Source organism: Poecilia reticulata, linkage group LG15 (genome assembly GCF_000633615.1).
Source record: "Poecilia reticulata strain Guanapo linkage group LG15, Guppy_female_1.0+MT, whole genome shotgun sequence".
NCBI lineage: Eukaryota > Metazoa > Chordata > Actinopteri > Cyprinodontiformes > Poeciliidae > Poecilia > Poecilia reticulata.
In genome coordinates this window covers 455400-478809 of record NC_024345.1, presented here as the reverse complement: position 1 = coordinate 478809, position 23410 = coordinate 455400, and the positions used below count along the sequence as shown (strand labels likewise).

Sequence of the window (23410 nt, the reverse complement as noted above, 5' to 3'; positions counted from 1 at the left end):
ATATATACAGTTGGTTCATATATATATATGAACCAACTGTAGTTGGTTCATATATATATGAACCAACTACCGTTAAGAAGAGCTCCCCTTTTCTGTTCTTCATTTGCATTATAAGTTGTTACTAACTGAAGCGATACTAAAGTTTATTTTACATTCCGAATCAATTTATTTATAGAACACTACATAAGTCACCTTAAGGCATTTAAAAAAAAGAGAAAGTCAGTTCATGTCATTCATGCAGACAAAGTCCAAATAAAGTGCATGCAATTCAAAACAATTCAGAGTTATCAAACAGCGCATTCAAATTCAGTTTATTATTTAGATCAGTTCATTAGTTTTCTGTCCTAAGACCCTGCAGATTCCACTGAGCCATTGACTTGCATCATTCACTCCTTATGGATCAACATGTTGTGACATTTTGTCGATGACTTTACAGCAGTCCTTCAACCTGAGCATGTATGTAATGACAACAGAAAGAAAAACGTTCCTTTAACAGGAAGAAACCTCCAGCAGAACCTGGCTCGGGGTGAGCCTAAATCAGCCACAGCTGACTGGGGACACAAAAAAAAACACAGAAGTTCTGATCCAGGAGTACTTTCCATTTTGAAGAAATGTAGAAAGCTGACAGTTATTACTTCTTTAGTGGCTTCATCTACGAGAGAAACTAAGATAAACGGAAAAGCTCTGAGCTGGTTTCCAACGTTGTAGGATCAAGGAGAGTACATACCGTTAGTCACAGTGAAGCCTTCTGTCTAAGAGAGAGACGAGGTTAACCACTGAAAAGTAGGGCAAAGTATGTCATTGAACATTAGGTTCTGCATCAGCTGATGTCTCGCTCTGGGAGGGTGTCACAATTAAGCAGGACATCAGACTAGGCATGAACGATATACATTCATTCAGTCTACGATGGAGATATGTAGTCTACTGGCTAACCACGGTAATGCTTGTTGATGACATAACCGGCTGGCATCAGAACAGAGCAAGTGGGAAGCACCATGGCTGAAGGCTTACGGAAGACCTCGTTGGAAAAATGTAAATTATCTGGACCCAGCGGTCTTAGCACGACGCTCATGACGAGCGCGGTAGATGTCACGGTCAGACAGTGGAAAACCAAGTGGTAAAAGCACAGATGAAGTCAGTGCAAGCACAGCGGGACGCGTGCAAGGTAAAGTTCGCTGGGTCCAATGGACCCCATTTCTTAACCCTCCGGTTCCTGCCATCTTAGTGTGATGCTCAGGAGGAGCAGGGAAAATGTCACGATCAGACAACGACTAAGCGCCATGGGGTGGGGTGACGGTCTGACAGTCTTTCAGAAACCACATAACGAAAACCTTGGAGAGGGTAAAAAACGTGTGTGGTTTTAATGGCTCTGTGTCTTAAGACCATGGGAGGGTTAAACAGTGAAACAGGAGCAGAAAAAAAGTCATCTGCAGTTCGTGGAAGAGGAAATACAAGCATTATGCTTTACCACCCTAAAACGAAGCATGTGCTTTAATTCCAGCAATGCCAAGCAAGCACAACTCTCTACAAGTTCCAGTAACAATGCTGAGAAGAAAAGGCAGGATTTCATGCAGACATCCATTACATTAAAGTTACTGTTTTCTGTATGGAGATACATTTTTCATGTATTTAACTTTGAACAATAAATATGTCTGCTGGGAATTGTATTTGGGAATTAGTTTAGTTCATACAAACTGACTATTATTGTTGTTACTCCTGCTGCTGCTGTTGTTTGATGGTGGTAGTAGTTGTAGATTTTTATTTTCATAAATACATTTGGAAAAAAATCTGTTGTGTGTTCTATCAACATCACATTGGTGTAATAAATTGTAGAAAAACAAAAGTAGAACTCCAGGCTGTTTAATAGTGAAAGTAAGCTAATTTTGCACATTGTGAAAGGAATTGAATGGATGGTGACTGAACATCTGTGTAGCCTTAAGAAAACTACTAATCAATGAGGCTAACCAAAGAAAAGGCTGCAATTTATTAGAGAGCATAAAAATTAAACTCCAGTGCAATGGAAGAAGGTCATGTGATCTGATGAATCTGGATTTACCTTATTCCAGAGTGATGGGCTGATGAAGTAATGTAGCCGTCATGTCTAATGTCTGCTGTAGCAGTCGGTGGGGGCAGCACCATGATCTGGGGTTGCTGCAGTTGATCAGGTTCAGCAGCATTGGGTCATTGAGGCCAGCTGACTACCTAAATATGTGTGACCAGGTGATGCTATCAATGGATTTCTTCTTCTCTGATGGAATGAGGATATTCCAGGATTCATCAGGGCTCAAATTGAGTGCATGGTTCAGGGTTCATCAGACATCAGCTTCATCACAAAGTTCAGACCTTAACCCCATTGAGAATCTTTGCGGTGTTCAGTGGAAGGGTCAGAGGTCGGACTCTCCCATTATCATTACAAAAGCTTAGAAAAAAAAAAAAAACAAATCCAATAATGGAGGGAAATGAATCTTGTGACTTAGATCTTTATTCATATCCCAATGAGCAATTAATATTACAACAAGTCTCAGTAAAAACACAACAAAAAAACACACAAACACCATATCAATGTCTCGTGTCAAAAGAACAAAAAGACAAAGCAAACAGACATGATTGCTGGTCACTGCATGAGCATGCGCCCAACTCCAGGGTCAATTACTCATTCATGGGTGGAGATAATGATGTATATCACGATACAATTTGTATAAAACTTGCAATAGAGTTAAAACTTGTTTTACACTCAGTTTTGTGCATGTTAGTTTGTAATGTTTAACTGTGTTTTTAATGATAGGCAGCAGCTTGATCTCAATGATGAGTCCCTGGTTAAATCAAACATAAGTAAATACATTAAATATATTTCTCTATATAGAAACACAACAACTTTAATATAATGGATGTCTGTGTGGAATCCTGCCTTTCCTGCCCAGTGTTGTGACTGGAAGTTGCAGTGAGTTGCACATGCTTTGTTTCAAAGTGGTAAAACAAAGTGCTTATTTTTCTCATCTTCAACACACTTTGCAAATATTTTTTTTTTTGCTCCTGGTCTGATGGTTTAATCCTTTTTCCGTCTTGAGAGACAGGGTCATTTAGACCTCACAAGTTTTTTACCATGTGCGGGTCGCACTGAGCCTATGTGCGCTTTTACAAGGTTTTCTTTTCGTTGTTTCGGAAAGACCATCAGACCGTCACCCCGCCTGACTGTGACATTTGCCATGCTCCTCCTGAGCATCATGATAAGACTGCTGGAGGTCTGATAGATGGGTTAAATTGGACCCAGCCTGCTTTACCCCGTGCTCGCACTGATCCTGCATGCGCTTTTATCCCTAGTTTCCTCGCTGTCTGACCGCGACATCGGTCAGACAGTGAGCCACAAGCTCTTCTGAGCGTTGTGCTAAGACAGCGGGAGGTTAAACCTGAACCAGATCCAGATAATTTATGTTTTGCATGTCTTTTTAATGAGCACTTCCTTTGCGCTTTCAGCAATGCTGCTTTCCGCTTCTTCTGTTCTGATGCATGCCGTCATCAGGCATTGTCACTGTTACCGTATAGACTACACTTCTATCATAAGCCAAATTTCTGTTTCTGTGGTATACTGTTTATATCTAGCAGTCCTACTTTTCACCTGATTGCTTGCGAGAAACGGTATGAATGAAAACCTTTCTTAACATTGTGTATTTGTGTCAAAGCCAGGTAATTGTCTGAAAGTCACTTGTACTATTTTCAGTTATCTGCATAACGAGGTTTATATTTACCAGCTGCTGTCTTCTCTTAAAAAAAAAAAAACCCAACAATTTCCTGCCCTGTGCTCTACCAGTATACCACAGAGGTTGATTATCTCCTATTGGTTGAGGCATCGCCAACTCTGTTTTCTTACCCATCGTTACCTGAGCAACTTGCAGTCTTGTGTTTGAAGTTGGATGATCACCATAATCACCATGTTCTTAATCATACTTCAGGTTAGCAGGTGTTGCAGGTGCAGTCCAATGCGATCCAAGCATGAACTGCAGCTCCTTCAACAATTACTGTATTAAATCTACAAGAGGACATGTATGCGTTTTTTTAACACCTATTTTTGCACGAAAACTGAGTGAAACCACACCTGCACTGACATGTCAGTTAGAACTCAGTGATGCTTTCACACCTTGCAGCTCTGTCTGTGGAATCATGGAGAGTCAACTCACACCTCTGTAGATGATAATCTGAGCATTTTGTCAACTTCTATTTTTTCTTTTCTTTTTTTTTGTTGCTGTAACTTGTACATCAGGAGTCATGATAGCAAATATTTTCAGGCCACCCATCTAGCATATGGTGACAAATAACGCCCACTGCAGAGAATGACTGCCTGTAATTCAACACAGAGGTAAAAAACCACCTGAAAGTGAACTTACAAGTCAGACGGGGGTTCAAGCACCAATATTATGGCTTATTTGAACTAAACAAGTCCTACATTTTCTCTGTCCTTGTAATAAAACCTCAAATTTCTTCACAAAGCAGTGCCCCAGCATTTTGGATTGGTCTATTTTGGTTCCAATTTTTTTCCAAAAAATTAGATTTGATTTGGAAAACATCCTTCCCACATATGTAGAAAGTGTCTCTGGAAATCTCTAAAGCCATAAGAGGCTTGGTGTTTATCAGTTTTATATGCCATTATAGGCGGCAATTGCTAGCAAACTGATATACAGGGTCATTGGTTGGAGAAAGAACCAAGGTCCTGTTTGGGCCAGTATGGAGCTAGTTGACAGTCCAATTACATTGTTGAGTTCATGTACATTGTAGGCCAACAGCCCCAAATTGTAAAACCTGTAGACAAACATTTTCTGGAAATTGGGTTCCAACTAAGAGAACATTTCTATTTCAAAAAGATAGGCATGTTTCCCTTGTGAATAACAGTCAACTTTCTCGACACAAACTAACAAAGAGTTCAAGGTTTAGCTTAAAATGTTCTAGTCTTAAGGGTTTGCTTACTAGCTTAGTATATCATTACTAGTGTAGTTTATGCCATTAAAATAAATACAAAAAGCATTCACATCTACAGGTCCTTCTAAAAAAATTAGCAAATTGTGATAAAGTTCATTATTTTCTCAAAAAATTAGCATATTGTGATAAAGTTTATTATTTTCCATAAAGTTTATTATTTCCATAAAATTAAACTGTCATATATTTTAGATTAATTGCACACAAACTGAAATATTTCAGGTCTTTTATTGATTTAATACTGATGATTTTGGCATACAGCTCATGAAAACCCAAAATTCCTATCTCAAAAAATTAGCATATCATGAAAAGGTTCTCTGAACGAGCAGTTAACCTCATCATCTGAATCAACAAAGTAACTCTAAACACCTGCAAAAGATTCCTGAGGCTTTTAAAAACTCCCAGCCTGGTTCATTACTCAAAACCGCAATCATGGGTAAGACTGCTGACCTGACTGCTGTCCAGAAGGCCATCATTGATGCCCTCAAGCAAGAGGGTAAGACACAGAAAGACATTTCTGAACGAATAGGCTGTTTGCAGAGTGCTGTATCAAGGCACCTCAGTGGGAAGGAAAAAGTGTGGCAGAAAACGCTGCACAACGAGAAGAGGTGACCGGACCCTGAGGGAGATTGTGGAGAAGGGCCGATTACAGACCTTGGGGGAAGCAGTGGACTGAGTCTGGAGTACAAACATCCAGAGCCGGCTACAGGTGTCGCATTCCCCAGGTCAAGCCACTTTTGAACCAGAAACAGCGGCAGAAGCCTCTGACCTGGGCTACAGAGAAGCAGCACTGGACTGTTGCTCAGTGGTACAAAGTACTTTTTTTGGATGAAAGCAAGTTTTGCATGTCATTCGGAAATCAAGGTGCCAGAGTCTGGAGGAAGATTGGAGAGAAGGAAATGCCAAAATGCCTGAAGTCCAGTGTCAAGTACCCACAGTCAATGATGATCTGGGTGCCACTGCCATGTCAGCTGCTGCTGTTGGTCCACTGTGTTTTATCAAGGGCAGGGTCAATGCAGCAGCTATCAGGAGGTTTTGGAGCACTTCATGCTTCCATCTGCTGAAAAGCTTTATGGATATGAAGATTTCATTCTTCAGCACAACCTGGCACCTGCTCACAGTGCCAAAACCACTGGTAACGGTTTACTAACCATGGTGTTACTGTGCCCAATTGGCCTGCCAACTCTCCTGACCTAAACCCCATAGAGAATCTGTGGGATATTGTGAAGAGAAAGTTGAGAGAAGCAAGACCCAAAACTCTGGATGAGCTTAAGGCTGCTATCGAAGCATCCTGGGCTCCATAACACCTCAGCAGTGCCACAGGCTGATTGCCTCCATGCCACGCCACCTTGAAGGCTGCWAAAGGATTCCTGACCAAGTATTGAGTGCATAACTGAACATAATTATTTGAAGGTTGACTTTTTTGATATAAAAACACTTTTCTTTTATTGGTCAGATGAAATATGCTAATTTTTTTAGATAGGAATTCTGGGTTTTCATGAGCTGTATGCCAAAATCATCAGTATTAAAACAATAAAAAAACCTGAAATATTTCAGTTAGTGTGCAATGAATCTAAAATATTTGACAGTTTAATTTTTATCATGACATTATGGAAAATAATTAACTATCACAATATGCAAATTTTTTGAGAAGGACCTGTATAATATAGTATAGTCACATTTGCTCCAGATCCTTGTGTAAAGGCAGTATATCAATTTTATTTATTTTCTTTTTATCGAGATTCAACATCAATTCCCATTTCTGGGGGAACTAAAACTAATTTGCAATGATGTAAGACGTTAACATTGAAATGCCCAGGGATTTCTGGCACCATAGGGTATTTTCACACCGGTTAAGTGCCCACAATTTTGGTCCCATTGGGGACCAAAATTGCAACATTTGTAAAATTTTCAGCTGGTATAGTTCTCTTTCACACTGCACTGTCAAACCAAACAGTATAGAAAAACTTGTTCACCCCCTCACCTGTGGGGGTGCTGCACCAAGATCCACTGCAGGAAACAACATGAAGACCTCAGAAGAAGACACTGAGCGTAACTTATTTCTTCACGAAATGTAAACGAATATGAACTGGTGTTAGATTTCAGTGGCTGTGGCTCAGGTACAGCTACCTTTAGCTGCTCTTCTGTCTTCCAGTTCTCTCAGTCCTTGGAAATGCCGCTTGTGATGCTTTTCTGCTCACTTGTTGGATTCCTCACCACAAGGTTTTCTGAGTTTTGTGGCAGCCTCGTCTCACTCTGCCTGGCTGCGGTTTTCTGAGCCTGGCTCCTCATCTCAATCCATGGTCGTTTCAGCCTAGAGGTTCACCTCGAATTGACCCCTCTGTTGCAGACTGACACTAACTGAGTCATTTGCTTTGTTCACAGCCAGTTGTTACCCACTAAATGTTAGGTCCTGCTGTGATAACTTCGGAAAAAGTAAAGTCACACAAAATGCAGATGTTCCTCATTTGTGGGTTAAATAAACATAAACAGGACAAAATATAAGTACAATGCACCTCTGTATTGTTTATCTTCTATGTTTCAATTTATTATCTATGTTTATGCTATTATAAATATTGGTTTAGGTTTAACCATACATGCTACGACATATTCTTATGTCAGTTCAGCCTGTGCAATAGCTTTTTTTAACATCACTGTTGTCAGTGGCATGAAAATTATGTTAGTTCGATACGGCTTTTTATTCAACTTTTAAAACAGTTTTTCTTTGTTTTGTACAGTTGGATGTAAAAATTCTTATTTAGTTGACAAAAATGACTCTGGTATATCATCAGGCGGCCATATACATTCTGATTCTCTGTAGAGTCAGTTTCAGATTGATGTTGTGATTACTTATATGTATCTTGATTTCTATTATGGAAGTCTTAAGCACATTTTTTTCCTTAAGGGTCAGTGTTCAGTTCTGTGAAAAACATCAGTAAAGGAAGGAGGAACACAGCTTGGTTGATTTGGGGTATTTGAGAAAAAGGGAAACTGAGACTAATACCAAGACAGGACAGAGAGCTGTGCTACCAGCAGCTGATTCAACATGATCAAAATATAAAGTGTCAAACTGTTTGACATCAGTGCACCATCAGACAGTCATCACAGAAGATTGTGATAAAAACCTAATCTCAGAATGTATAATAAATCACTAATACAACATACCACACCCTGTTTCACTGCTCTAGTTCTAAAAAGCCACTGAAATTCAATTTTGGCTACTAATACTTATATGTGGCTTATTCAAATTAGTAATGGCGGCCAATTCCTTTTGAACCAGGGATAGATTTTGGCAGCTATACCAAACTCTTCCCATTTGATGCTGGCAAAATCACAAACCTTTCTAAAATATTTTTGTGTTTTAATTCTTCATTAACTTTTGCAAAATTGTTTAAATGGACTATAAGTGGCTTACAAATGTCATTCATGTGAATGTGTGAGATATTATTGTGACACTGCTTCACAATGTTTACCTACCACTTTGAAAACTGATCAAAAACTCAACATCTCACTTTCGATCTGTGTAGTGCAACGGCAGGTGTCCTTTACAACCAGCCAAAATGTGCTGAAACAGAGGATTTGATCACCCCGCCCCGGCCCGTTGTCTTCTGATCCAACATGATTCAGACTGTGTTTCCATTGAAATGGCACAAATTAGAGTTTCATCCATCCATCCATTAAACACGCTTAGTCTCATATTGTTGCTAGGGGGGCTGTCTCCACAGGTCATCAATCGAAAGACAAGATACACCCTGGACAGGTTCACCAGACCTGGTATTACAAAAGTAAATTGTCTTAATGGAAACACTGCAATTTAAAAAAAATAAATAAATAAATAAAAAATGTGTTTTGATAAGGTTTTTGCGCCGTCATATTGTATTGAAACTGGTGTGTTTCACAAAACTTCAATGAAAAGGCTTTTTTTTTCACATCGCATGAGTCACTCCAGTTTGTATACAGCAGCAAAGCACTTAGTTCCTTGGGTGATGGGCAGCTGACTTCGCTCAGTTCATCAGAAGTTGAGTCATTCGAAAGTGTTGAATCCATAGCTCTTCTGTAAAACCACTGACTACAGTTTCCCCAAAACACCTGCCATCGTCTCCTCTGTTGGCTTCTATATGATGAGTGCTAGCGCCACTGCTGAAGTCTGAATATAATGTCATATATCTATTTACATCCGTCACCTCCATGATTATCAATGACTTATTGCATGAGCAAACTTGTTCACGTGTGATTTTCATTGCATTTCTTATTTAATTGATACACTGTAATTGCAAAATTAAGTTGTTGGGTTTTTTTTGTGGTTTTTTTACATTAGAAGAACATCAACAAACTGTTGCGCACATTTCTATTTTAAACACGGTTACTGTAAGAAAGCTACATCGTGCAGTTTACATAACCAGAGTTTAGTGGAACGATTCCTTTTGAACAGGAAGAAACTTCCAGCAGAACCAGGTTCAGATCAAAACATGCTAAGGATTATGCATGTGTACTGCATGCACATATCACAAACATTGAAAGTGTTTAGACAGCCACCATGAAGACTGTGGCAGAGCTTAGCCAGGGGTATCATTGACGCTCATTTTGCATAACGTTCATGTTAATGTTGCTGTTATAAGCCACTCCCCTTTTTTCCATTAACCTGCTGCATGTTCTGAAAGCACACATAGCCCACAATCAGAACGAGTCGGTGAAACACAGGAGGGCTTGCAGATGTGTTTTTATTGTGGGACCACGAAGTGAAAGGGGCTACAACCAAAGGAATCCATGTTATTCTTGGTTTCTTACACCAGATATGCAACAGGATTTGCATTTTGAATGAAATGAAATTGTTTTGAGCATTTTGGCAAAAACTTTCTGCCTCCAGCCCAAAACAGTGGAGCTAAGTGTCTGATGAAACCTGTGCTGCTCAACTAAAGTGTCAGATTGGATGAATGAGTGCAGGTCTTTGATTGTCATGTCTCTGCAGGCCTCGCGCTACCACACCTTACAACCCTCACTGTGATTAAAAGCATCAAGCCACTTCAAAACACCACTTACCATTTTTAATTCCTCCTTAGGAACATATTTGACAAATTGCATGTATTTACAAGTTTCGGTTTCTTAGCTCTCGGAAAATAAAGAATGGCTAAAGAAAGTCTTTTAAAATGCATTCAGAAAATATCCATCTAAAGCCTCGGTATTACCAGCCGACCGCCTTGCAGATGGCAGAAACAAGTAGAGCTGCAGGGTGTTGACAAGTACCTTCTTGTTTTATTTTGCTTTGAATTTTTTTTAATGTATGTGATCTATTTTGATCAGGTGACATGTGACTAAAGAGATAGTATAAACATAAACACACTAGCAAATACTCTTGACTGTTAGAGGCACACTGCTGACTGACTTTGTGGAAGTGGTGTGTGTGTGCGGGTCCATGTGCGTGTGTGTGTGTGTGTGTGTTTATAGCTCCTTTCAGTCTAGACACTACCATGGTCTGGGTCAGGTATTGGCATGTCATTCACCTCCATTCATGTGTGGAAACAACCACATGTCAAGCAAGGGCCCACTTGGCTGCTCTTTCATAGCAGACTTGGGTGGTCAAAACTGAAAAGCTGGGTTCACCTGCATGGAATTACGGCCCTGAGCAATGAATTATGATGTGGTTTATATTTCATCTCTTGAACTGTATCCAAAGCGTGCAGGTACATGCTCTCGCATTCCCAGTAAAGCTGAACAATGCTCCACTGATCTTGGCTACAACATACATTTGATAACTAGGTGCCTTAAACTAGAAGAAAAGCAATGGCATGTAAGCCCGGCCTAAGTAAGTTTAGTTTGAGCTATTGAATTGAAGTTTTGGGATAGATTAGGACTGTTTTTTTTTTTGGTTTTTTTGGTTTTTTGTTCTCTTTTGAGTTTTGAAACCTGACTCTTCAAATGTCATGCAGTTGATTTTTAAAAATATATTTCAAGGATTTCAGGTTGCAAGTGTTATTGAATATATTCGTACAATTGAGTCAAACATCAAGAGAAGACAACTACAGTGGAGGAAAGAAGTATTTGATCCCCTCACTGATTTTGAAAGTTTTGTACTCGGTCTATGATTTTCTGGTAGCTTCATGTGAGAGGTGGAATATCAAAAAGAGAATCTAGAAAATTAAATGATATTTAAATAGTAAATAATTTGCATTTCGTTGAGGGGAATAAATATTTGAAAACAAGGGTTTTGCCACCAAGTATTAAATGATGTTTTACTTGGGTGCCAAATACTTATTTCCTTCAATGAAATTCAAATTCACTTTAATTTCTCATTTCATGTCATTTTCTCAGTTTTTCTTTTGATATTCTATGCCAAAAGAACATCAGGAGATATTATTTTAATATCTTTATTTCAACAAAAGAAGAATGTCATAAAATTATGACATTTTTAAAGTCGGTGGGGGATCAAATACTTATTTCCTTCACGGTACATAGTGAAACAAGTTAATCAAAGATGGACTTTATTTATATAGATAGGCTGGCCAAACCTTACTGTCATATAAAAGGTTTTACATGGTGGTTATGGTGATACAAAGTATCTTTGTTTGTGGCTCTCTGAGGATGTATGTATGTATGTACTACACATACACATACCTGTCAAGTCTTCCGTTTTGGCCGGGAAAGTACCGTACTTTACTCCTCTGTCTTGGCGTGCTCCCATATTAGTGTTTTCCTGTAAATTTTCTGTTTTACAGTAATTACGTCGCTCTGTCAATAGTCTCCTCTCACTCGTTTAGCAGTAGTCGGAAGTCTTCCGATTGTTTCCCATCTGCGCCGAAACCCTCTACGCTCCGATGGCGATATTCTCAAGTCTAAAACTTGACAGGTGTGTAACATAAAATGACCAAACAAAGCCATAGGGGAAACTTTGTTATAGAAGAATTGGTAACCATGTTACTAATGGTTAGGGTTAAGATATAAAGATTATGCAGAGGTGTGAGGAAGGTTGAAAGTCCAACAGAGAAATTCTCGAAAACAGAAACACAAATCTTTTCACAGATCAGAATGAAGCAAGTCATGAATTGTCTGATCTACACATGGTGCAGATTTCTAATCCTGGTTAGACTTGAAATCAGCCATCAAGTGTCATTCTCTGCAAAATCTGTTGTAACGTGAAAAAAGCAGCTTTTTCTGTTCTGCAGTTTAACGTGAACTACAGCTTAGTTTCTCTTTTGTCTTCAACCAACCAGCATCTTCTTTGGTGGAACCCGTTTATTTTTAAGCTGCTGAACTTCTATTCAAATTCAATTTGAAAATACTTAACTCTAAGAGAAATGAAATCACTGAGGATGTTGATGGTAGTGTGGATGGTTGTTGTGGATAGTGATGCTGTGAACAGGATGGATTTTCTGTAGCAATCAGTTTTGCAACAAATCTGAATTGTAAAAATCTAAGCTGTTGCTGTGTGACATGGTAACAGCTTCATATCTGAGCAGCAGAGACGATATTTCACAGTAATATGTCCCAAATGACACTATTAGTTTTTGACAGCTCTGCTATTCCATCTCTTTTGCTTTTTACATCTCTGTCTGGCCACATGGTTAGCAAGCCTCTCCAGGATTTTAAGTTGCCACAAAAATATTTACTGAAGACCTGAGTGGGCATTGTGTTTTCCACTGGTAGCATAAGTTCAATCGTCATCAACTACCAACTGCATTCTCATCTGCCCTGACCTTATTTTGCTCATGGATTTTTGTGCATATCTCTTGATTTTAGAAGCAGAACGAAATACAGCTACCGCGAGCTAAAAAGAAACGTTAAAATGATGTCTTTACACAAGTATTTTATGAGCAAGTGTAGCTGATTTGATGGATCTTAATTATACAACACATAACATCTGAAACCTGACCTTCTCTCAGCAGGTTAGGACTTGTGGTATGGTGTTCTACCTAATCAAACTTCTTCACATGCTGTGGAGGAGGATGAATTTCATTTAATTAGCTTCCATTTGCCGTAAGGCTACTCTTTCTTCTCGATACACAGGTGTAGATTCTAAAGGGAGAGCTACGCAAAGATCAGAAAATGCTTCCAAATTCATTCATTTTCTCTTCGCAATGTCAATAGTGTTGAGTATATGCATTAGATTTTGATATTGCGACATGTATTCCAATCAATCAATTAATTTTATTTATGGAACACCCAGCAGTTCAAAGCGCATTACAGAATAATAAAGAATTGACCCACAAGATAAAAACAAACGGTATCCTCCCCTCTCCAATTTGGAAAAACACAATTGTGTGGAAAGTGCACAGAATGTATTCCACAGAATCATAAGATATTAACGCAATTATGCTATGATGACTGGATTGGAAAGTAAGACTTTTGTACACAGAATGGATGTATTATTTTTAAATAAGTGAAAACAAGTAAGGGTGTGGCTAATTTGAGCAATCTTTCAATTAGGCACAGGTCAAGAAGTACAATAAAGAACAAATTGCACTGTCAAGATAAGCCATAAAAACATTAAAACAGTTGTGTACAGGATTGCTTTTTCACTTGCACATTTCAAGACACAGTCGGTTTGTTTCTTTCTAGAGATGATAATAGTGAAAGTCGTGTGGAAGCAAACGGCATCATTACCAACATTTCCTAGTAGTGTGGGTTTGTCTAAAAAGGATGTGACCATGGGGATTTACCTTTTTTTTCTGTTTTGATGTGCTCTGGCAGTCACTTCCTGACATTTCTGCCATTAACAAATGTTACCAAATTTAGAAATGAACAGCAAGTGTGATTAATATATTTTAATTTGATTACCAGTAGGTGGCAAAAGCATTATCTTGCATACAAGAAGGTTGAACGGGTGATGCAACATTACTCCATACATGAATTATTTAGATGCTTTGTAATTAATTAAGACATTGTGATTTGACAAATTTCTATTTAGGAGCAAAAGTGAACTTTTTTTTTTTTTTTTTTACATTCTGAGAGCAGTTCTTATTGACTGAATCAATAAATCCACATACAATTTTTTATTATTATAATGTACAACAGTTTCTGCAAATTGGAGAGGTGTAGAAAAATAAAGTAGCAGAGAGTGGAGAATTTCAGTTTTTCTTCTGGTAGCGTAAGGCCGTGGCAGCATAACAAACAGGATGAATTAAGCCAGTCTAACTATAAAATTTATCAAAAAGGAAAGTTTTAAGCCTAGTATTAAAACTAGTCTTAAAGGGACAGGGAGCTGGTTCCACAGGAGAGGAGCCTGATAACTGAAGGATCTGCCTCCCACTCTGCTCCTGACCTGCCGATTTCAATTTTGGCCAATATCAATTTTTTTTTTGTCTGAAAAGTTGCTAAATATAGCAGCAAGTCGCTAATTTGGAAACTGCAAAGTGAATGTTGTTAACGGTGCGCATGCAGATAACTGGTGAGCGGATCTGCCAATCAGGGACAGCGGTTGATTATCAGACCTTACATAAGATTGGTTTTTAATTCAGGTATTGACTGAAGGTCAATCTCCAAAAATTAAGGAAATCTGGAGCTGATTCATTGACTAGTTTGTTTGATAATTAAATATTCCTCTTATGATGATTGAAGCTGAATGCAAAATTGATCTCCTAAGCAAAAAAAAGGCATCTGATGAACATATAACTTTGGATGAAACAACTACTGGTTGTAATGGTTTTCAAGACAATTTCCCAAGAACTTCTAATAAAAACATAATTCAGTTACCACTCTGGGTGCATTTTGTTGTTCAGCAGTCAAAGCAAACCCTGATTCAACAGAAGGCAAACAGCACAGCAGGGATGTGTTTCAGTCTCTAAAGAGCGTCAGTGTGGTCTTGTCTTGTACTTTAAATCTCCACAAGCAGTCATGATTTTTGATCTGCTGAAAGAACGTTCAGTACATGAGTTCACTGCTCTGCAATCAACCACTTGATGACTCATCTAAAACTATAGAGATATGGGGGTGCTGTGGTGGCGCAGGGGCAAAGCACAACCCACGTATTGAGGCCTTGGTCCTCGTGGCTGTGTTTGCAGGTTCTATTCCCGGCCTGTTGACATTTGCCGCATATCTTCCCCTTCTCTCATTACCCTATTTCCTGTCGAACTACTTTCAAATAAAGGCCACTAGAGCCAACAAAACCTTAAAAAAATAAAAAATAAAAGTATGGAGATGTTTTAAAATGATTGCTGCATCTTGTTAATCTTTCCATAAGGACCTGTGTATTTCTTAGTTTTTGGAAAAAATCAGTAATTATTCCAGCATTCAAAACAGGTCAGGACTTTGTGGAACTATGGCCCTTTATCAATATCATCAGGCTTATCTCAAGGATGTGAAAATGTAGTAGCACAACTGATAGTATTTAGGACCCAGACAGCTCCTCCACCTGCAGCAGGTTTGGTTCAGATCACGTTGTTTTACCGAAAACTGATCCCTGGATCATATTATTTGTTTCAAACTAATCAGAAACTACATACCAAGTCATCATATTGCCTGACAGCGTGGACACAGACCTCTCCTACTGTTACCAAATGCATAAAAGCATAGACAGAGTTGAAAACTCTGGGACTTACTACCATCTGGTTTTAAGACCAAAACTGACATTAAGATATTTATTTTCAGGCTTAGAAATTGGCTAAAAACGAACCAGAACTGCAGTCATTTATTGTGGTTGTTCTGAGTAAGAAGTCTGAAGACATTGTTTAATATCTCTTAAAATGAAAAGTTAAGATTAACAGTAAAAAAAAAAACAACAATAAACTGATCAGTATTTTATTGTTTTTGACCATTAATCTTTACTTTTCAGTTAGATGAAGTGTTTGAGGGCTGTCTAGGAGCAGCTGTTGTGAATTAGCCCTGGCTGGAAACACTGTGGTGCAGGTATTAGATTGTTTTGATCTGGTTATTTTATCTGCACCTGTCAAATAAACAATAAAATAAAAATAAATTGTGTAATTTTGCTTCAGACTGTCATCGGCTCCTAACAGATATGTCCATGTCATGAAACCTCGTAGTCAAAACTTAGCTAAAAACACCTGCAGATACTGGAATTGCATGAATATGTAGCAGTTTATATTATATCACTTTAGCTGATCTGACTGGTGTTCAGCTTGTTCTTTTTTTTCCTCTGTAGCTGGAAAGCTGAAGGTAGGAAACATTTGATAACTTAATCCTAATTGAAGGTTTCTGTTCAAATGAGCTTTTTCTTGCTCAATGAGTGTAACTCAAGAAAGGCCAAGGCTGGTCTTTATTTTGGAGCTCTTTGGATACAATGACTTACAGTGACGTAGAGTGATGAAGGCCCACATTGCCCCTTCCAGGTATTTTCTGCTGATGAAAAGGTTCCTTTGTGCTTCTCTCCCAATACCTGCCCAAATGTCGCTGGTAAAATTTCTCTTAAGTACCAAGGTTACCTGATTTTAATTTTTTATTTTTTTTTGTAGTAATTTTTGTGCTGAAGAGTATTTTTATTTATTTATTTTTAAATCCAGGGAATTTTTATATTCGCCTTTTAGATTAAATCCACCCTCACAGGTTGTACACATGTACGATGTCTGTGCTTTTACAATATAAGAAAGCAACATGGAACAAACCGGTATGTCATTCAAATCGGTGCTTTTCGATCATCTGGAATGGAAATGTGACACCTCTGGGTTTTTGAAAATTCCCCAGGGTTTTTTTTTTTTTTTTTTGCTTTGGATCTCTTACATTTCTGAAGTCCAAGGCACTTGGTGGATTAAGCAAACGAGGTTTGCTGACGTGTGTACAGTAACTCCCACTGTTCATCTTGCCAATAATTGTTGTTTAGTTCTGCTGCCTTCAGAACTACATTAAGCTCGCATCATGTATGGTCCTCCACTGCAGGAAGTGGTTTTCCTGTGTTTTGAGCAAGTAATGCTTTGACATTTTGTAGAAAGTTATTGAAATAACTAGAGATTAAATGAACATGGTTCTTTTCTTTTTTTTTTTTCTTAGTTGTTCCAGACCGAGTCATTTCTGAGCCTGTTGAGGATACGGACACCACCACCTTTGTGGCAAAGTTTGTAAGGAGTATTTTTTTTTTCTCATCTCTTCCTGCCATCAGTAAACCATACCACTGTTGCAACTTGCTCCCTGTCCAGTTTGTTTTTGTGATGATTATGCATTGTTCTCAATTGGAAAGCTTTGCAAAGTCTTGCAGTAATCTGCTAAGAAATGTACCAGAACTGAACACACTGTGCTGTGACTGCCAGTGCCAGAGGGCTCATCGCAGAGCAAGTCATGGCAGGCTGCTCTGCGTCTCTGCGTACAAGAGAGTCGTTTTGTTCGGCCTTGGCAGAGGCAGAGCTTCTCTTCCTTAATTAGTCTTGGCTTTGTTCACATGTAATGTGGTCGTGTTTGTCCTTGTCTCTCCTGCAGTCCTTGGAGGCCAATTATCCTGTCCAAGTCACAGATCCTCACGGTAATAAATGCTCTTACAAATTTGATGTGTTATGCCAGTTTTAGTCAGGAATACAATGTGCTGCACCAAAAACCCTAAAGAGTCATTCAATAAATTTAAATATTACTGACAATTTATTTATTTCAAGAACGTTATGACCAAGTGACACACATTAAGTGGATTAATTACACTTAGGTGGAAATGTGAAAGCCTTTGTTTTTGTTAATCAATGCTTTTCCACTCAGTTAATGAAGAAATCACTTTAAAATTAGGATTTTACATCAGATCAATAAAAAAATAATTTTTTAAAAACAGAAGCATATGTTCTTAAATGTTATTTTTCAAAAGGTCCTTTTAATTCGACAAAAGGGTCTCAAATTATTATATAATCTAATTTATTGAATATGACTGTAAGGAATTACAAAGCAAAAAAAAGTGTTTTGGAAATAGGCAGTTGGAAGTAAAATTTGTTGCACCAAACAGCCTACTTAGTAAATTCAGCTGACTTCTAGATGAGAGTCATCTAATTCTCAGTTAAATTATTTTTTTCCCACATCATTAAAAATAAAACGGATATATTTGTTTGTTAATAATTTATTTGTCTTTCTACATATTTGAGAAGTGAGTATAAAGCAGATGCTGCACTTTCATTCAACATGGAAGGATGTAAAAAAAAAAAAAGTAAAAAAAAAAAAAGAAGAAAAGAGCCCTCGTGTCCACCATCTACCTCCAAAAACCCGTTTGTTAGTCAGTTATAGACACATTTAGAGATGAAGTGTATGTTCTGCAAATCTAAAGTGGGTTCCCTACAATAACCAGCAGCCAGAGTGTTCCCTGTTTGGAGAATTAGATGAAATTTCACACGAAGGGAGTTGAGCTTTTATTGCTTCTCAGAGTTAAAACAACTCAAAAGTTTCATGTTGCATTTGCAAAGATGCAGACATTGTATTTTATAATGGAAAAATTTTGTACATTTGCTTTCACTTTTAGCCCTCTTACTACCATCATCTCCACATTTTTAACTGATTCAACCCTGCCTCCGTGTGATTTTTTAAATTTTTTTAGTTCTTTGTTCAAACAGCCTCAAACGTGTCATACATAACAACAACGGCTGATCACATGTCACATGGTGATGCTGCAGCTCCACATTAAGGATTCTCAAAACATTTCTGAAAAACATTCCATGTGGACACGAGCGTTTCTGAAAATGACAACCTATCTTAAAAAATAAGATCACTCCCAGGTGGGCAGAGCCTCAATGCAGACAAGATTTGCAAGAAATTACCTTTTTCTGACCTTGAAACTGTTATTGCAAAGTCAAAAACCAACAGTAATACCCACAGAAGCTCTTTAGTAAGATACTGACTGTTCTTGAGAAGCTCACAGAACCCCACTTGAGCTAAAGCTTATGTGCAGGATCTTTTAGGGTAAATAAAACTCAGACATTAGAAGAATGAGCTTTGACATTTAATGCTGGGCGGTTTGATATTTGTGGTAAAAATCTCTACCAAAAGGTTCCAGATAGAATTCTCTTAAGCCTAAATTTTTGTCTCCCAATCAGTCAATCAAAACATGTATATGAGATGCTATTTTAGATCCACAATCTGCCAGAACAGAAATTACAAACTGAAAAAGAGATTCTATATAGAGCCTTGAAGGTAAAGTAAAAACATGCTTTGTTGTTAGCCAGTTTTAGAAGTGGCCACTGTTTACATGTCTCTCTTCTAATACGAGGAAAACATCTAATCCTGTGAATCCTGTAATATTTGCCTGGCAGATGCTGTGACACTACATCTTAGCTCCATGGCCTCTGGGTACCTGCACCCCTCCTCTCAAGACAAGATCAGACAGGTCAGTTGAACCATGGTGTTCTTTTTCTAAGCTGTATTTGCCTTAATTTGCTAGGACGGCATCATGTTACCATTTGAAATATTATCTTTAGGTTATGGTCAATTTGCACTGGGGATTAGCACACAAGAAGAGCACATTGTAAAAAAAAATCTCAATTATTCAAAAGGCATAAGGACAGATACAGGAAAAGGATAACTAACCGAATGTCCTAAGGAAAAAACATGCAAAACTGCTGTTGTACTAGAAAAGAGGTTGTCATGAAATGAATTTCAGGAATCATATAACCAGCAAACTGAGTGCTGTTTTAAGTTCTACGTTTGAGTGGGTGCAAGAAAAAACGTTGCTTCGGCCGTGAGATTAAAAAGTGCAGCGGTGCTTTGTTCATGTTGAGAGAGTTCTCAGTGCTGTTTGATTAGCTAGTTGGCTTAGCAAAAATAAAAATCTATATAAAGCACCATGCAGTGTCAATATGATCACATAACCACAACAAAACACAATCAACCAGCCTGTCAAATGCTGGGAGGTCTTGGTCTGAACTCTTTGGATGCCAAACCCATGTTCAGAGGTCAGAAGGTCATTCTTATCCCAAAATCACTAACAGTGAAGATGAAGGTGGGAAAATCATGGTGCTGGGATTTTTTTTTCAGTTAAAATAATGGAATATTGTGAAAAAGATTACTTTTTTTTGTCACTCATTTCATAAAATTTAACTCATTACATAGACTCATTACACATGGAGTAAAAATATTTTTGTAATTTTGAGGATAATGGCTTATGCATAACAAAAACCCAAATTTCACAATCCCAGAGATTTTGAATGTTGATTTTCTGAAAAGAAGGTTCATTTCAAAACTTTGACGGGGTTAAAGGTCAGGGGAGCTCGCTTTGCCAGTCAGGCTCAGTTCCACCATGGTCACTGCAGCAGCTGTTGGTATCTTTTGGAGTTTGGGTCAGAACCAAGTTCTGCTGGAAAATCAAATTTGTCAGCAGAGGGAAGCATGAAGTTTTCTAAAATGTGCTGGACGATGTGCTGAGTCGACTAGACTTCATAAAAGTGGACCAGAACCAGCAGATGACATGGCAGCTCAAACTGTCACTGACTGTTCAATACAAGTAACAAAGTTATTTTTTTTTACAATTTTTGAGAAAAATCTGCAATAAACTCCTAATTATGTATTAATGCAAAAAAAGATCAGAGATTTGTTGATTTTGTGTGAACATCCACAATAATTCTCAAGAAACTGGAAAAACTGATTGACATAATTTGGCAGAAAACGGATAAAAACTGAATTCATTTGATTGATTAAAATAATATTTAAGCACACGTAGTGTTTAGTCTAGAATCTAGAGGGCCACATAAAAAGCTATGGCGGGCCGGATTTGGCCCACGAGGCTTGAGTTTGACACGTGGTTTAAATGAAAACTATCCAATCTTTCTCATCTATATGCAACGAGTGTATTTTGCTGTTGTGATATTTTCTTCATAATGAGAACATCTGACTGTGGTTTTGAACTAAGGAATCTACAAGCGTCACCGTCTTTTTTTTTTTTTTTTTTTTTTTTTTTTTTATCACGTTGAACTGTCAATATTTAGACAAATTCGGATTGTTGGTGGAAAGTTTTTCTCCCCCCCCTAAAGAACACTCCTACCACACCTTCCTCTTTAGGTCTGAGAACGATGCACAGCGTTTAATTCCTCTTTAATCTGTGCTGTGAGCAAACAGGTTGTGGTTTTGTTTCGCTGCGCAGCTGCAAGCTCCTCTAATAACAGAGCAGCCGCTCTGAGGATAGAAAGACGGCTTCCATCAGTCTGTGGTATGCAACTTTCTCAAAGAGAGCTTTGATGGTAAGACGCTTTTAGAAGAAGAAGAAGAAGAAGTCATCAGCTGAAAGTGGGGAAGGAAATCTGACCGTTCACAAATGTGTATTGATGAAATATCGACCCCGGGGACATGGAAGCAGAACCTTGATGTACTAAAAATGCACTGCTGGGTTTCTGTTTTAACACGTTTCACTGTAGGAGCATCCAGGTAGTGTCTGCAACATGAAACAATAGATGTACAGCTCTGAATGTTGTCACTTAGACGTAACCACACTTAATTTATCTTAAGACTCTGCATTTCTGATTTCTGATTTTTCATCATGAGGGATTATTGATATTAGTTTTAAATAATTGTTTACGTGCACCTAAATAATGCCAAAGGCTTTCCGTTATTAGTTCCCCTGTCAGATGGCGCAGTCTAGAAAGAACAATGTAGAGGAGCAGAGGAAGAAACGTCGCCCAGGCAACTTTCAAAGTGGGGGAGGTGTTGGCGTTGTGGTGTTGCACGTCATCCACATCAGATAAAATCTTCTCAACACTGTTTCACACAAATCATGTTTTACATTAAGATGCATCATATGTACAGTTCCTATTAAATGTATAGAGTCTCCTGGAAGTTTTATGATTTTTGTTGATTTTTCAAATCAATCATCATCAACAAAATGTCTTTTTTTTTTGAAAATACAAAAAGAACTGATTTTTGTGAAATTAGTTAAATAAAAATATTTGACAAAAATAAGTAATATAAATAAGTGATATATATTATTAATTATTGATATATATTATTAATGCAATATAAATTGCATTAATTGAAATGGGTTAATTTAGAATTGGATGAAACAGCTGGTAATATCTGCTGAAGACACTAGTGCAGGATTTCTCTTAATGGATTCAGAGATAATTAGCACCCTGTAATTATCTTGTATAAATTGTTATTATCCAAAATGATAACTACCTCTTTTTCAGGGAGGAGTGAATTCATATATATATAATTATTTTAACCTTTTGTTCTTGCCAAGTGTGTAAGATCCCTGTAGAAATGACTATATGAATAAATGTAACTGTTTATTCTGTGCTTGTAGCCAGTTGAAGATGTGGAGGACTGCACTTGCCCAACATCTACTTCAGCAGGTAAAGTTTGTTGGGTTTTTTTTTACTCAATTCAGTTCAGTTTGTTTTTTTCACACTAATTCACAACATGTCATCTTAAGCCACTTTACACAAAATGTCAATTCAAATTAGTTTTACGCCCCTTCATATAGACCCAAGTTATTATTTCATACAGTGAAGTTTGGTTCAGTATTCACACCGGCTAAAAAGCTTATCAACAGTTTTTAGGGTTGGAAAAGTAAAGTGAAGTAAATAGTTAACGACAACAATAGCTCCATTTGAGGCTTCATGTGGAAGAGAAACACAGATAAACTGTGTGTGGGTTTTGAAGTCTACACTTTGAAAGACGGCACAGGAAGTTAGTAAGACCTCAACCAGTGACTGCGTAAGATAGAGACGAGATTAAACACTGAAAGAAAGTATCAACCGATTCATCTATAGCAGGAGAGAGTTAAGTCAGAGTCTAATAACTAAAGGATCTGCTTCCCATTCTACTTTTCGAAGCTCTTTGAATCACAAGTGAACCTACAGTCTGAGAGCAAAGTGCTCTGTTTGACACATATTAAACATTATGTGTCATATGTAATTATTGCAGAATCATTTAAGCATGAAAACTGCCATTTTTGTCTGAAGTGTTTATTTCAAAATGCTACATGGAATTCCAACTTCCATAATCTGGATGGTAATCTCTGTCAACTTATTCTAAAATCTCTCCAACGAGCACACAGGAAAACTAGTGTAACTCTTTTACATATTTGTTAAAACTCTCACTATGTCCTTAAAGTGGGACATGATGCAGATAATCTGGAGAGGAAAAAAATCAAGCTCCTCTTTTCCCTTACTGCACACCTCGGTCAGAAACAACCAATCAGAGCCAGGAGGAGGATCTTAGCACTGTCAATCATGTTCATCTACACGCTGCTCACAGCCTCCCCCTCCTTCACCACGCCAGAGCCTGGCGTGATAGCTCAGGCTAGTTAACATGGCCACCGATGACCGTGGATAAAGTTTTCCTGTAACAAGAAGCTGCTACTCTGCCATTATACTCGCAAACTGGCAATGTTGAGCAGTTCGTACACTCACAAGAAATGTTTTCTTGTTTCCATTATTTTAATGCAATCCAGAGAAAAATACATCAAACTTTAAGATAAATATGTACTTTTGTGGAGGCATCCCCTTTATTGGTAATCACTTATTTGCACCTGCTGCTCCTTACAGTAATGCCTATGGAAACTGGCTGCTTGAATTGATTTTAGTGAATGAATTTATAACTACAATAT

At 38.0% G+C, this 23410-nt stretch overlaps 1 protein-coding gene across 1 annotated transcript in view; it reads left to right on the top strand.

Annotated features, from left to right (window-relative positions):
* Window positions 1–23410, top strand: part of edaradd (EDAR-associated death domain) — a 26351-nt gene that overhangs the window by 887 nt on the left and 2054 nt on the right. The window contains exons 2-5 of the mRNA XM_008428978.2: window positions 16903–16970; window positions 17326–17368; window positions 19125–19198; window positions 22103–22151. Coding sequence (XP_008427200.1) covers window positions 16903–16970; window positions 17326–17368; window positions 19125–19198; window positions 22103–22151 — 234 coding nt within the window. The remainder of the gene's footprint in view (window positions 1–16902; window positions 16971–17325; window positions 17369–19124; window positions 19199–22102; window positions 22152–23410) is intronic.